Here is a 16115-nt window from a genome sequence, read left to right on the forward strand (position 1 = left end):
CTAGGGCCCAACTGAGTGATATTTTAGCAGAGAATCTAACTGAGTTTTACCTTTCCTGAGAAATTAGTTGAGGAAAAATTTTAAATTAATGGACTAATATCAAGACTGAATAGTATTGAGTATGTGGAATGGTTTTTATTGGTAACACTTATATAGATCTGCATGAGAAAAAGAAATTTGGGCAAAAAGAAATATAAAATATCCTGTTTTCAGAGATAAAGATCCCTAGGAAGCTTAATATTACAGCCAAGGTTTGTGCTGGCAGAGGCTTCAGTGCCTAAAGAGGTTATTATTATTGTTAAGAAGAGGCCTTCTCTGCACCCAAATAATGGAAAGGGTGACCCCAGAGCAAAACCCAAACCAGTTAAGCTTCCAGCTTGTAGAAGAGAGCATAAGGGTGATTCTTTTTTTTTAATTATTTTTATTCTTTTTTAATTAAAATTTCCACCTGTCCCCATTCCCCATTTCCCTCCCCCTCCTCCCAAATATTGCCCTTCCCCCCACTCCCCTTTCCCTATCCCCACTTCTCTTCTCCTCCCCCCACTCCATTCCCCCTCCCTCTCGATACTGAAGAGCAGTCCAAATTCCCTGCCCTGCGGGAAGACCAAGGTCCTCCCACTTCTATCTAGGTCCAGGAAGGTGATCGTCCAAACAGGCTAAGCTCCCACAAAGCCAGTTCATGTATTAGGATCGAAACCTAGTGCCATTGTCCTTGGCTTCTCATCAGCCTTCATTGTCCGCCATGTTCAGAGAGTCCAGTTTCAACCCATGCTTATTCAGTCCCAGACCAGCTGGCCTTGGTGGGCTCCCAATAGATCAGTTCCACTGTCACAGTGGGTGGGTGCACCCCTCGTGGTCCTGACTTCCTTGCTCATGCTCTCCCTCCTTCTGCTCCTCATTTGGACCTTAAGAGCTCAGACCGTTGTTCCAAATTGAGTCTCTGTCTCTATCTTGATCCATCGCCAGATGCAGGTTCTAAGGTGATATGTAAGATATTCATCAGTATAGGATAGGATCATTTCAGGTTCCCTCTCCTCAGTTGCCCAAGGTACCAGCTGGGGACATCTCCCTGGACACCTGCAAGCCCCTCTAGAGTCAAGTCTTTGCTGGAGAGGGTGTGGAGAAAGGGGCACACTCATCCATTGCTGGTGGGAATGCAAACTAGTGCAACCACTTTGGAAATCAGTGTGGCGATTTCTCAGGAAATTTGGGATCAACCTACCCCAAGATCCAGTAATACCACTCTTGGGAATATACCCAAGAGATGCCCTATCATATGACAAAAGTATCTGTTCAACTATGTTCATAGCAGCATTGTTTGTAATAGCCAGAACCTGGAAACAACCTAGATGCCCTTCAATGGAGGAATGGATGAAGAAAGTGTGGAATATATACATATTAGAGTACTACTCAGCGGTAAAAAACAATGACTTCTCGAATTTTGCGTGCAAATGGATGGAAATAGAAAATACTATCCTGAGTGAGGTATCCCAGACCCAAAGAGAGGAACATGGGATGTACTCACTCATAATTGGTTTCTAGCCATAAATAAAGGACATTGAGAAAATAATTTGTGATCCTAGAGAAGCTAAATAAGAAAGTGAACCCAAAGAAAATCGTATAGTCATCTGCCTGGATAGGGGAAGTAGACAAGATTGCCGGGCAAAACCTGGGAACTAGCGGGTGAGGTGGCTTGGGGCTAAGGGGAAATGGGATGAGAAACGTGAGAAGGGGAGGATGGGAGGAGCTTGAGGGATTGGGATGGTTAGGATATAGGAAGGATGGATACAGGAGCAGCGAAGTATATATCCTAACTAAGGGAGCCATCTTAGGGTTGGCAAGAGACATAAGGGTGATTCTAAGAGGCCAGTGTCCATTACAAGTTAGCTGTGCCATCTACACAATGTTGTCATTAGAGACATGAAAGATTTCAGAGTGAAGTGCTCATTAACTGTTCCACCATGGTTTCAGAGAGCCACCAAGTACAGACAGCAAGTGAACGAAGGCTGTGTGAGGACATTGGGTGAAGCTGTGAAACTCAATCCTAAATTTTAGTAGAGACCCCTATATGTTGAATATTTCAGAACTATGAGATATTGGCCAAGAGGAGCTCCAAATAGTGAGTGTAAAAGACCCAAGAAAAGGGTCCTTTGCAGGCAGCAAAGCTGGGGAGGCATAGCCATCTAAACCCTTTGAACATAAATTCCCAGGCACCAGACATGGAACTACAGAATTTTGATTTTTCTGGCAGTTAATTTGTGGGGAAGAGATGTCCTTTAAAACCTAGGCATATATCTCTTTGTACCTAATGCCTCAGCTGAAAAGATGATACTCTCAAAGAATGGATTCCTGGGAAAGGTTTGGGAAGAGTTGCATGGAATAACTGAACCTTTAAATCCCATTTCAAAATAATAGATGAGATCTGGGGTATTTTTTCTAATGACTGCTGAGAAATAGCATGCCAATCTTGTAACATGGTTCTCTAAGGATCCCATCTGGGTGGATCAGTGGCCACTTACTGTAAAGAAGAGATACTAGCTGCCCAGGAACAACTTGGAAATGGACATACAGAAGAATCTAACAGTCCATGGGATTCTCCTACTTTTGTGATTAAGCAAAGGTCAATAAAATGGCACTAAGTGCCTATATGAAGAACCTGGAGAAATCTCACAGAAACAACTTTAACAGAACATGTGAAAGCTCTAGAACAAAAAGAAGCAAACTTACCCAGGAGGAGTAGATGACAGGAAATAATCAAATTGAGGGCTGAAATTAATAAAAACAGACACAAAGAAAGCAATACAAAGAATCAATGAGACAAAGAATTGGTTCTTTGAGAAAATTAACAAGATAGACAAACCCTTATCCAAACTAACCAAAAAGCAAAGCGGGAATATGCAAATTAACAAAACCAGAAATGAAAAGGGGGACACAAAAACAGACACAGAGGAAATCCAGATAATCATCAGGTCATATATCAAAATCCTGTACTCCAAAAAATTGAAAAATTTAAGGGAAATGAACAATTTTCTGGATAGGTATCACAAACCAAAATTAAATAAAGAACAGATAAATAATTTAAACAGACCTATAATCCCTAGTGAAATAGAAATAATCATCAAAAGTCCCCCAGACAAAAAAAAAAAGCCTATGGCCAGATGATTTCAGCACAGAATTCTATCACAGTTTAAAAGAAGAGCTAATACCAATACTCCTCAAATTATTTCACACACTCCTAGACAACCATGAGGATCCTAAGAGATACATACATGGATCTAATCTACATGGGAAGTAGAAAAAGACAAGATCTCCTGAGTAAATTGGGAGCATGGGGATCTTGAGAGAAAGTTGAAAGGGAGGAGAGCAGAGAAAAATATATAGCTCAGTAAAAATCAATCAATAAAATAATAATAATATAAAAAGAATTCAAAACAATTATTCCACATACTCAAAACAGAAGGAACATTGCCAAACTCTCTTTATGAGGTGACAGTTACCCTGGTACCCAAACCACATAAAGATGCAACTCAGAAAGAGAATTACCTTTTTTTTTTTTTTTGACAAAGAAACTAAAATTACACAATGGAAAAAAAAAAGCATTTTCAACAAATGGTGCTGGCATAACTGGATGTCAAGTTGTAAAAGATTGCAAATATGTCCATATCTAGTCCCATATACAAAACTTAAGTTCAAATGGATTCAAGACCTCAACATAAATCCAGCTACACCGAACCTCATTGAAGAGAAAGTGGGAAGTAGCTTTGAATGCATGAGCACAGGAGACCACTTCCTAAATACAACACCAGTAGCACAAACACTGTGATCAACAATTAATAAATGGAACCTCCTGAAACTGAGAAGTTTCTGTAAGGAAAATGACAGAGTCACTATGACAAAACAGCAGCCTGCAGAATGGGAAAAGATCTTTACCAACCTCGCCATCAGACAGAGAACTGATCTCCAAAATATACAAAGAACTCAAGAAACTAGACATCAAATTACCAAATAATCCAATAAAAAATGGGGTACAGATATAAATATAGAATTCTCAACAAAAGAATTGCAAATGACTGAAAAACACTTAAGAAATTGCTTAACATCCTTAGCCATCAGGGAAATGCAAATCAAAATTACTCTGAGATACTATCTTACACCTGAAAGAATGAGTAAGATCAGAAACATCAATGATAGCTTATACTGGAGAGGATGTGGAGTAATAGAAATACTCCTTCATTGCTGGTGGGAGTGCAAATTTATATGGTCAGTTTGGAAAAATGTGCAGCAGTTCCTCAGGGAATTAGTCTACTTCAAAACCCAGCAATACCACTCTTGGGCATATACCTACAGGGCGCACACTCTTACTATAAGGACCTAGGTTCCCCTCAACTGAAGAATGGACAAAGAAATGTGGTACATTTACACAGTGGAATACTACACAGCTGTAAAAAGTGACATCTTGAAATTGACATGCAAATGGATAGATTTAGAAAAAAAACACCCCAAGTGAGGTATGCCAGACTCAGATAGACAAACATGATATGTATTCACTCATAAGTGAATATTAGAATAAAGCAAAGGATAACCAGCCCATAATCCATGATCCCAGAGAAGATAGGTAACAAGGAGAACCCTAAGAAAGACATACATGGATCCCCTGGGAAAGAGAAACAAACAAGATCTCCTGAGAAAACTGGGAGTTTTTTCAGGGGAGGATAAGAGAGTATAGAATGGGAGGGGAAGGGGGAAAAGGGAGGGAAGAGGAAACATGAGGGAATTGGATCTTCAAGAAGGGGGAAGTACGGAGAAGAAGAAAAAAAGTTACCATTTCATAATGAGAACATTTTAATACCGACTTTAAATAGTTTTAAAGAACACAATATATTGCTATCTGCAGTTGTTCTCTGTAGTAGAGACTCATTCCTCCTCAATGAAATCTTCCAGCATCTCTCCAATCCAAGTACACCATCAGAGATGGTTTTATGTGTGATGATTGTGAGCAAATCCAGGTCTCACACAGCCTAGTCAAGTTTTCTACCATTGAGCTATAACCCAGTCTCATTTTGACAGTTTAAAAACCTCACTAATATATATTTTATTGACCATTGATAGGATAGATTTTTCTATTGTGTATTTGGAAAACTCCAATAAAATGACATGGATGTTGTCCGAGATACGCAACATAAGGATGCTGTTTCTTATTAAATTAGCCAAAACTGGTCAGCTATCAGACTTAACCAAGGACATCACTATCTCTGAACGTCCCCTAAGAAATAATTTTTATATTTATGAGGGAGAGACCTTGTGACTATGAATTCCTTGTTCAAATTCCCATTGTTTTAACATACAGTGCTCATTTGCCAATTTATCACATTAGTGTTCACAATCAGGTAAAAACAGAGCTAACTGGATGCTGGATTTCAAGAAATACAGTTAACAAAGTGTCTTTAGTATTTCACATCTCACTATAAATAAGATAATAAATATAATGTACCTTTATATATTATAATACAATATATATTTAAAATTTTAAATGAATTTTTATGTCTATTGGGTGTTTTGCCTCCATGTGATTCTGTGTACCACATGGATACAGTGTCCACTGAAGCCAGAAGAGGACATTAGATCTCCTGGATCTCGAGTTACAGATGGTTGTGAGTCACCATAAGGGTGCTGGGAACTGAATTGGGGTCCTCTAGAAGAGCAGTCAGTGCTCTAACCACTTAACCACTTCTCCAGCCCTATATAAACAAAATTTTACTGGTATGTATGAGTGTGGTTTTAAATCCTTGTTAACACTTGCCATTTTTGATCTTTTTTTCTAGCTCTTTTGATGAGATGTAGTAGTATCTTCCAATGATTTCAATTTATATTTCCCCAATGAATAATAATATTGACGTTTTCACACACTTACTGTTGGCCTAGGAATTGCTAGGGTTTGTTTGTTTGTTTGTTTGTGGTTTTGAGACTGGATTTCTCTCTGTAACAGCCCTGACTTTCCTGAAACTTGCTTTGTACACACCAAGCTAGCCTTGAATTCACAGAGGTAAGATTCACTTACCTCTGCCTCCCGAGTAGTAGGATTAAAAGCATGTACCATCACTCCCAGCAACCTAAGGACTTTTATTAGATATCAATTATTCCCTTCAATTAATTTCATGCCAGCTCTAATTGATTAGAAAGGAAAGTGAGTGGCAACCATTGGCGACTTGGGACATGATACAATGAGGGCCATACATCCAACATTGATTGCCTTCTAGTTCTTTAATACATATTAGTTACTTACGTTTATCCATTGACAAAAGTCAATTTATCAAATCTGCCGGTTTTGTGACTTATTAAATATGGCAGTTTTGAAAGGTTTTATTCCCCATCTTAATAAGCTTGTATTTAATCTTCATGTCTTCTATTAATATTGCCAGCTCCCCCAACGAGGGGATCCACACACAAACCATTGACTCACCCTCACTCTGCTCTCTTGTTTTAGGGAATCTTTCCTGGTTCATGGAAAGATGCTTCTTTTCATCTTCTACTTCTGTCCAGAAATTTTTGTTGTTCTTTTGTTTTGTTTTATCCACCAGTAAATTTTTCACTTATTCTGGTTTTTGAGGCTTGGGAAGCCAGAACTAAGAAAACTTACAGATTCTGTTTTTTAGCCTTGTCTGTATCCTGAAGCAGTAAATACAGAGATGATTGCCTGCCTCAGTAGCAGGAGGTGAAGAGAGAGAGAAAAGAATCATCATCAAAGGGTTAATGTCTCATAGTTATTCTCTACATGTTCACACATTCAGACAATGCAGGGTTTATGTTTGATTCCTTGATCCTCAAATTGGCTTATTAGTATTGTATACTCCATGGTGTCTAGTTCTTTTGGGCTCTTTTACCAAAGGGGCTTATTGTTTGCCCTTGTGTTCTCTAAACAAGTGGAATTGGCTGTGCTGCTGGGTATTCCTTACGCAGCTTCCCTTACCCATCAGATGTGTGAATGAAAACAACGAACATGTCCTATGCTTCCCCGACTCATTTTTCCCTATTCTCATCTGTAAGGTTTTCTCCAGATAGCATATACCAACCTGCTATGTGGAACCATTCTCAAACATTCTCTTAGCTGAACACAAGGCACTGAAGTAGGATTATCTGAACGTAACACCCAGGACTGTTGTTTAATATGTGTGAGGTCTTGGGTGAATTGCTAAATGATTTTAAATGTCTGCTTATTATCTTAAAAATATTGAGTAACAGAATCTATGTATGAGATTGCTGTGAAAAGTAATGAGGGCTATTGCTTCACGTGCATATCCTGGCACTGGGAAGCAGTAAGCTTTGACAGTTGTTGCTCTAAACTTAAGAACAGTACCACAGGCAACATTTTTAACACCACCATCACCGTGAAATCAGTCCAGAGTGATAAGAATGATAAAATGTTTTCTGGTTTGTGTATTATTTGTACCTATTTGCTCATCCAAATCCATTCATGGCACAATTATAAAACTTGTTTTTAAACCAGGGTCGAAGATTTAACAGTACATTGCACATGCTAAGCAAGTGTTCTGCTGCTGAACTACACTCACGGCCTGTGCTGGTAGTTTATACCAACTTAACAGCAGTTAGAGCCATTTGGGAGGAAGGAACCTCAATTTGGACTGCTCTTCAGTATCGAGAGGGAGGGGGAGTGGACTAGGGGGAGGAGAAGTGGAGTGGGGATAGGGGGAGGGGAACAGAGGGAGGGGGCAATATGTGGGAGGAGGGGGAGGGAAATGGGAAACGGGGAGCAGTTGGAAATTCTAAGTAAAAAAGAATAAAAAAAAAAAAAAAGAAAAAAAGAAAATGTCTCCACCAGACTGACCTCTAGGCAAGCCTGTGGGGCATTTTATTTTATTGATGACTGATGTAGAAGTGCACAGCTCATTGTGAGTGGTGGTCTTTGCTACTCTAAGAAAACCAATGGAACGACTGGAAACAGCATTCTTCCATGGCTTCTGCATCAGTTTTTCCTCCAGGTTCCCGCCCTGCTTAAGCTCCTGCTCCGACTTCCTCTGTTGATGACCTGTGATGTGTAAATGTAAATGAAACAAATCCTTTCCTCGAGTTGCTTTTGGTCATGGTGTTTTATCACAGCACTGGAAATTCTAAGTAAGCCCCAGCCGTTTTTAATTTTAGATTGAGATGGGTCTCATTAAGTTGCAAGGCTGGACCCAAGTTCACCATGTGGTTCAAGCAGGCCTTGGACTTCAGATCCTCCTGCTTCGGTTTTCCAGGTAGCTGGGATAACAAATATACTTTCAGAAAAACATTGTTATAGAAGTCAGTATTATTGAATGTACAATTTATTAGGTACTTGGAATAAAAAGTAATGACTAATGAAGTAATCTTGTATGATACACAAATGTTAGATCTAGTTTTTGAAATGTCTTCCTAAAAGTTCTGCATTGTTTACATGTTTGTGTATTCATTCAAATAATTCTTAAGTTTGAAAAGGTTAAGAAGTCAACATGGGAAGAAGAAATCAAACTGTTGTCTCAGAGTTCCTCCTCCTGGGCTTGCCCATTGAACCCCTCCAGCAAGACCTGCTCTATGCCCTGTTCCTGACCATGTACCTCACCACCGTCCTGGGGAACCTCCTCATCATTGTCCTTATTCAACTGGACTCCCATTTCCACATGCCCACGTACTTGTTTCTCAGTAATTTGTCCTTCTCTGACCTCTGCTTTTCCTCTGTCACCATTCCCAAACTGCTGCAGAACATGGAGAGCCAGGACCCATCCATCCCTTCTGCTGCCTGCCTGACACAAATGTACTTTTTCCTACTTTTTGCAGGCCTCGAGAGCTTCCTCCTTGTGGTCATGGCCTATGACCGTTATGTGGCCATCTGCTTTCCCCTGCACTATGCTAGCATCATGAGCCCAAAGTTGTGTCTCTGCCTGGTGGCACTTCTTGGCTACTGACCACAGTCATCTCTTTGTCACACACACTGCTCATGGCTCGGCTTTCTTTCTGTGCTAACCATATGATCCCTCACTTCTTCTGTGATATGTCTGCTCTTCTGAAGTTAGCCTGCTCTGATATTCAAGTCAATGAAACGGTGATATTTATCATGGGAGGACTTGATATTATTCTTTCATTCCTATTGATATTTTTATCCTATGTACGAATAGTGTCCTCCACCCTCAAGGTTCCCTCTTCTAGAAGCATATGAAAGGCCTTCTCCACCTGTGGTTCCCACCTCTCTATGGTGTCTCTCTTCTATGGGACAATCATTGGTCTCTACTTATGTCCTTCAACTGATAACTCAACTGTGAAGGAGACTGTCATGACTGTGATGTACACAGTGGTGACCCCGATGCTGAACCCCTTCATATATAGCTTCAGAAATCAGGATATAAAGGGGGCTTTACGAAGGGTGTTTTCAAAGCAGATGACTAACTTTTCTCTGAGACAATGACTCTAATGATTAAAAATATGTTTTCAAATAGTAAGCACAGTTTATTTCAAATAGTGTCATATGAAGGGGCTTCCTCAAGTTCCAGTAGCTAGAATCCATCAAGAATCTTGAATTTACCGCTATACTTCATGTGTGGCATAACCTAAGACCTGGCACACCCAGGGTGCTCCTTGATTACCATTTAAGTCTGTGTAAGCACTAACATTGGTGTGTAGTGTTCAAAGAATATACAGTGTTTCCAATTTCACGAAAACATCTCCAACTCCTCAGCCACCTTACTACTTCGCTTCTGAGAAAAGTATCTATTCAGTGAGGACTATTTCCAGCTTAAGATGCACTTGGTCTAAAAAATATGTTCTGTGGAGTCATTTATTTTCTTCATAGTTTCTTCCTTGTGTTGATTAAGAACTTCTTTCATGGTCATATTATAAAATTATCATTGTTTGGAAATCACAGCACCAATTATTTCTCAGTTAATGATGAACTATTTCTATTGATGATGTCTACATATTGTATGATAATTCCTCGTTTGAATTAAAGTTGTGCAATCTGGGATGAGTTATTCAGTCCTATTATATGTTGGTTAATTTACAGGTAGTAAAAGAGTGGCCCAGGGTACAGTCTAAAGAAATGGAACTAGTGATATGTCTAGAATCTATTTGTCATCCTTAGGTAAGTTCTTCCTCCCTTATATGTTAAAATAATGTAATGTTCCCCTTTATTTATCTTCTTTAAACCAGGTATAAACATCCCGAAGATAGGTGATTGCTAATTCCTAAAACGAACAAGGCTTTGTTTATTCAAGATGATTTCTTGAATTGACTCATCTTTCATATTTTCTAAAGGTAGCCTAAAAGACTACCTTTGAAAGAAATCTTCCAATAATGCCAATGTTGACTTTTTTACTATTTTCAAAAACTCACTGACGACTAAAATAGTAGATAGCTACTTGAAGGCATCTAACTAACAAATGTGAAGGTCTCCTTATGGTTCTGGACCCTTCTCTATCAAATAGTTAAAAGTTGTTATTCTACATATTGTCTTTGTACAGCCTAGCAGTGGATATAATAAACAAGTGACCTAAACAGTTGTTTAATTGTTTTCATTTAAAATGTACTGTGGACTCAATATTTCGCATGGCTTGTATTGTTTTTATATTTTCTATTTTGTTTTGAGGCAGGATCTCTCCATGTTGCTCAGGCTGGCCTTAAATTTGCAGTGATTCATCTGCCTCAGCCTCCTGAATAACAGGACTGGCAGTGTGCATCCCCACCAAACCTGACAGGACTTGTAACACTTTTAGAATAATGTATTTCAATAACTTGATTTTGATGGACATTGGATTGTTTTACGTTTGTTCTTGATTTAAATAATACTGCCTTAATTTTACATCTTAATCCAAATAATGTGCAATGTTGTCCTATTTTCCCAAGGATACATTCTCAGGAATAACTATATTAGCTCAAATTATATCTCCATTTTATAATTGAGTGGAAACTGCCAAATTGCTGGAGACATTCTTCTACTCTGATCTCCCCAAAGAAAATGGGAAGATTGTTGCTTCTTTAGCATCCCCAATGTTGGAATTTTCCTTTCAGATGTTTATTGCTCTCGTAGGTAAAATATAAGATTTTACTCTTTTTAAATTGAATTACTGTTTTGGTGAAGAAAACCCTTTCTCTATATTTATCAGTTACATTTTCTTTCGTGTGTTCTTTGAGCAACATCTTTGCCTTACGTTGCTTTCCTTTCTTTTTCCTCTTAGAGATATTGTCATTTTATTTGGTTGATGGCATTTTCCTCCGCTGGTTATTTGTTTACTTTTCTCTTACTTAAGATTTTAAATTTGGGGTAGAAAAAGAAGTTGCTCTTATTTTCTAATACGTTTTCCTCTTGTAGTCCTTGAAAAGGAGTTTTCTATTAAAATATTATATAGTGCCATCTCACACTCTGTGTGAAGTCTTAGTTTCTTTAACTCTATTTCTGATCCACTTGAAATTCGGCTTAGGAATAATTATCCTCTGCCTATCACTGGCAAACCAGCTGTCACTATCTTCAAGTACTTAAGGAAACTACCTGTGCATGTGCTAAGTGATCATCTCAAATTTCTTTCTGTAGTCTATCATTTGCAGATGCCACTGTATTTCTCTCCTAGTACAGAAGGTAAGCTTTGACAGATATACATCTAAAATAACTGTGTGGCTTAAGGGCAGGACTCATAACCAGCAGTAGATGGTCAACAGAAAATGAACTCAATGGATATTTTTTGAGGTTTTTCATTTTTTCTTTTGTTTTTTACCTCACAGACTTTTTGCCTATATATCATGGTTTCTGTCTTTTTGTGGGATTTCTCTGTGTACAAATTTGTGTGTCTATGAGTCTCTCTGTATGTGGTTTTTGTGCCTTTTCTTTGGCTTTTTAAATTTGTTTTGTCCTGTTCTAGTTTTTATTTCATTTTACCTTGTTTTTAGATGCCTATTGTGTTTCCAATGATAGAGGGAGAAAGGGTGTGGATTTGGGTGAGTAAAGAGGATCTGAGACAAGTTGGAGAAGGGAAACCATGATCAGAATACATTGTATGAAGTATAATTTCAATAAAAATAAGTAAAATACCTGTGTGGAAAGCCATTAGTCTTCCCCAAGGAGATGTTTTCTAATTGGTCATTCAATAACAAGTAGCCATACCTCAAATCATATACACACAACAACACTAAATGGACTCAGCAGGTTGTATTTATATATTTATGTGCATACGTATGTAACAGTAATAAATAAAAAGAGGCCATGAATTTGAGAGGGAGTGCATAGAAGATATGGGGGAGTTGAAATAAGAGAGGGAGAAAGGAAATCATGTAATCATATTTTAATTAGAAAGATGGCAAAAATAAAAATACTCTGGATAAGAAAAAAATGACATCCAAGAAAGTTTGGATATTGAAAGGGGATGGCAAACTCCCTCTATATGTTCAGTGGTACCCTGGAAATAGGAAGGTTTTTAGAAGAGCAACATCATGGAAGCAATAGGTTAGGCACTAGTGACTAAAGTACTCCATGCACAAATCTGAATGTTCTTGACCACCCAAAGGCATGAGGATATAAAAGGTCCTTACATGAACTGTTGGAGCTCATACAGTAGTAGGAGTTTAGAGCCTGAATTTCCAGAAGCTTTCAAGATAAGAGACTCTGTTGTAACATCTAAGGCTGCAGTGCAGTAGAGCTATATGACTCCTGAGATCTGAGGGGGTCATCAACTCCATTCTCCAAGGGCAACCACAGATTGTTAATACTAACAGATGAGATGTCAAGTCCCATCACAATGATTATGATATAAGACACTCTTTCTGGAAGTCAAGATGATACATAAGCCTTAAAGAATCTATAAGAGAAACACAAAATTATTGAAAAAAGATGTAGAAATTAATAAATGTGAGTGTGAAGAGCATGGATAGAGTTGAAAGTCAAGAAACAAAAGAGCTGCTATCAGTTAAACTAAATGTCCGTTCTTTGTCAAGTAAAACAATGCAAAGATGAATAAAAGCATAAAGAAATCTAAGTAAAAAAGAAGTCAGATGAGCAGGAAAAGAGACAATGTAAAAGTAGAACAGGACAAACAAAGGGAAGCTGACTTCCACCAATGTGTGTGCTACACAAACATTGAAGAAGCACACTACACAAAAATAACTAAATAACAAAATAGTAATAATAACTAAAACAAGCAAACATAGACAGAAATGTGTTCAAGGAGTTTATATGTTAGCAACTGAAAGTTGTTCAATAAAGTGGAAAAGGCAGAAGAACATTCAACACAGAAAGTGAATTTCTCAGGCTTCTGACTTTGGCACAGCCGCTAGTTTCCTGTGCTGAACAGAGTGAATTCCTCATGGACTCTCACTCAGTGAGAGTCACGTGCATGGTACACTTAGGCCAGCATTTGCCACAAGCAATTCATTGCTAAATGTCCATTCTATTCTGTAATGGTGAGATGGTGGGAAGACATATTTGTATGTGGGAAGTATTGCCAAGGCTGATTAAATATTCAGTGGAAGATGTAGCTGGGGGTTCACATTACAGAATTAGGGGGTAATTTATATTGATACGACAAGCTCTTCTAGATATATTATTTCAAGAAATAAAAGGAAATTGCAGACTAGTACACAGAGAAGCTGGGACGGTACTTGAGGTTTATTTGAGTGGGTGGTGGAGAATTTTGTCTCTTTGAATGTTCACAATGTAAATAGAGAAGAGAGCATCTATGAATTTAAAAAATAAGTGAAAATCGCTTTTAAAATATATGGAAGTACCCCAGAGGAGCCTGCATGGCTGTGACTGACATTGCAGTGCAAGCAGCAAGACCCCTTAAGCCCAGTGCCACGTCCCCACCTTCCCCAGTTCCTCTGCATTTGCCCATTGATGTCACCTGTACTCTGTGTTTACGGTGCTATATGACCCGATGACCTTATCTTTACTTTCCGTTCTCTTCTTAGTTTTCCAAATTGGAAACTAAACTCTATATTGAGCACCCAGACAACATACAAAGGCATCCAATTTACTGTCATTCACTTAACTCTGTTACATACTGCTATACAAACATGTGGTCAGATTTTGCTTGGGATCTAATTTTTATTTTACTAGGCATAAGTCTGTGTAGGAACAAAATTAATAGAACTTGAAGGAAGGGGAAATGAATGAGAATATACTGATTTTGGAGAGAGACGGTAGGAGACTATATTGATTTGGGGCTAGTACTATTTTTGACGTGACAGTTAGCCCAGACCATCCATTACTTATCTTGGGGTGCAGCTCTCCATCTGAACCCCCGTTTTATGGCGCCCTTGACTTCTTTGTTACGAAGACTGTAGATAAAAGGGTTCAAGGTCGGCGTGACCACTGCATAGACCACACTGGCCAGGCGGTCATAGCGAGCTGAGTAGGCAGAAGATGGTCGGAAGTAGACAGAAAGGACTGAGCCAAAGAAAAGCAATACCACCACCAGGTGGGCCCCGCAGGTGGAAAAGGCACGGCGCCGACCTCCTGTGGTCCTCACTCCAAGAACTGCCAGGAGGATGCGGGTATAGGAGAGGGACACAAGGAGCAGGGGAGTCAGCACCACTGCCAGGCCCTCTGAGAAAATGGCAGTCTCTGCCACTGACGTGTCCGAGGTCGCCAAGCTCAGCATCACTGTCATGTCACAAAAAAAGTGGTGCACTGGGGCAGAGCGAGGGTAGGAGAGCGCAGAGATGAGCAGTGTGTGCAACAGTGAATGCAGATGGGCCACAGCCCAGGAAGCAGCCACCAGCGCAAGGCAGCGCCAGGGCATCATGACCGCACCATAGTGCAGTGGTCGGCACACAGCCACTGCACGGTCGTAGGACATGGCTGCCAGCAGGTAGCTCTCAGTGATGCCTAGCGCTACAAAGAAGTACATCTGGGCAAAGCAAGCCTGGAAGGACACGGCCTGGACAGGATTGAGTAGAGTGGTCAGCAGTCTGGGGACAGTGACTGTGGTAAAGCAGACATCCACTAGGCTCAGGTGACCCAGGAAGTAATACATGGGGGAGCACAGAGCCCCGTCTGACCTTACCAGTACCACCATGCTCAGGTTGCCCAGGGCATTGAGCAGGTAGATGCTAAGGAAAAGCAGAAACAGAAGTGGGTGGGCATCTGTGCCATCCATCAAGCCAAGGAGCTGGAACTGTGGTTGATATGTGAGGTTGGCCACAGCCATGGAGGTCAGGTACCCGTGGGAATGCTGAAGGAAGAGATTAGACAGGAAGCTTAAGTTCTGGGAACTCCGAGGAGACTTTCTAGACCTTAAATAATTTTTAAATTAAAAACAATATTTTAAATCTATTTGCTGTTTGATCTGCATGTTTGTGTGTATCATGCACATACCTGAGGAGCCAGAAGAGGGTATCTGATCCCCCGGAATTGGAGTTAGAGATGATTGTAAGCTGCTATATGGGTGCTGGAAACTGAACCGTGGTCCTCTGGAAGAGCAGCCAGGGCTCTTAACTGCTGAACCATCTCCAGATGATTTTTAATGCTACATATTTACACATTTCTGCTTAGTAAAGTAGATTGAAAATCACATTCCTCATCCAATGCTAATTTTATGAGGAAACTTAGTTTTGGAAGTGTGCTTTCAAGAGGAAGGAATTAGGATCCCAACCTATGGAGCAAGTAAAACCTGATTCCCAGCCCTGGATGAGCCTCCCTGTGTCAGCAAAGGCAGTGTGACCTCTCTGAGCCTTGATCTCTTCTTCTTCATGAGAAAAATATAATTGTCTGATCCTGGGGTTGATTGGGAGGATAAAGAGGTAAGTTTAAAATTCTTAGTAGGTGCCCAGTAGGTAATAAATGCTCACAACTTTTGTGTTTTGGTCTAGCATCATCATCACCATCCTTATATCCTTGATCAAGCAATTAGACAGAGGCAGAGTTAGGACTCAGGCCATCTGGACACCAGTCTAAATCTCATACTAAAACATCTTGCTGCATTTTCTGTTCATTTCATTACATATGTGCTAGCTCAGGAACTGGCTAGCACTGCCCATAAAGGATCAGAAGGTGGGTATTCTCCTCTTCTCAATGGCACAGTCTCTCACGCCCCCCCTTAGCTCTGCAACTGTGCTGTAAAAACAGACACCCACAGTGTGTAAACGGATGCCTATTGCTG

The 16115-nt window shown here is 39.7% G+C and overlaps 1 protein-coding gene and 1 pseudogene across 1 annotated transcript; one reads left to right on the forward strand and one right to left on the reverse strand.

Annotated features, from left to right (window-relative positions):
• Positions 1-8489: 8489 nt before the first annotated feature.
• LOC130877028 (olfactory receptor 1E5-like) lies at positions 8490-9439 on the forward strand (annotated as a pseudogene).
• Positions 9440-14219: 4780 nt separating this feature from the next.
• Positions 14220-15164, reverse strand: LOC130876794 (olfactory receptor 1L4). The gene has a single exon (XM_057773406.1). It carries the CDS (start codon positions 15162-15164, stop codon positions 14220-14222), a length of 945 nt encoding a protein of 314 aa, XP_057629389.1.
• Between the last annotated feature and the right edge of the window lie 951 nt (positions 15165-16115).

This window comes from Chionomys nivalis, chromosome 7 (assembly GCF_950005125.1).
Source record: "Chionomys nivalis chromosome 7, mChiNiv1.1, whole genome shotgun sequence".
In the NCBI taxonomy this organism is placed as follows: domain Eukaryota; kingdom Metazoa; phylum Chordata; class Mammalia; order Rodentia; family Cricetidae; genus Chionomys; species Chionomys nivalis.

Excerpts from the sequence above, each read along its gene's own strand:
- LOC130876794 (XM_057773406.1), bottom strand. The coding sequence starts at position 15,164 with ATGGCTGTGGCCAACCTCACATATCAACCACAGTTCCAGCTCCTTGGC.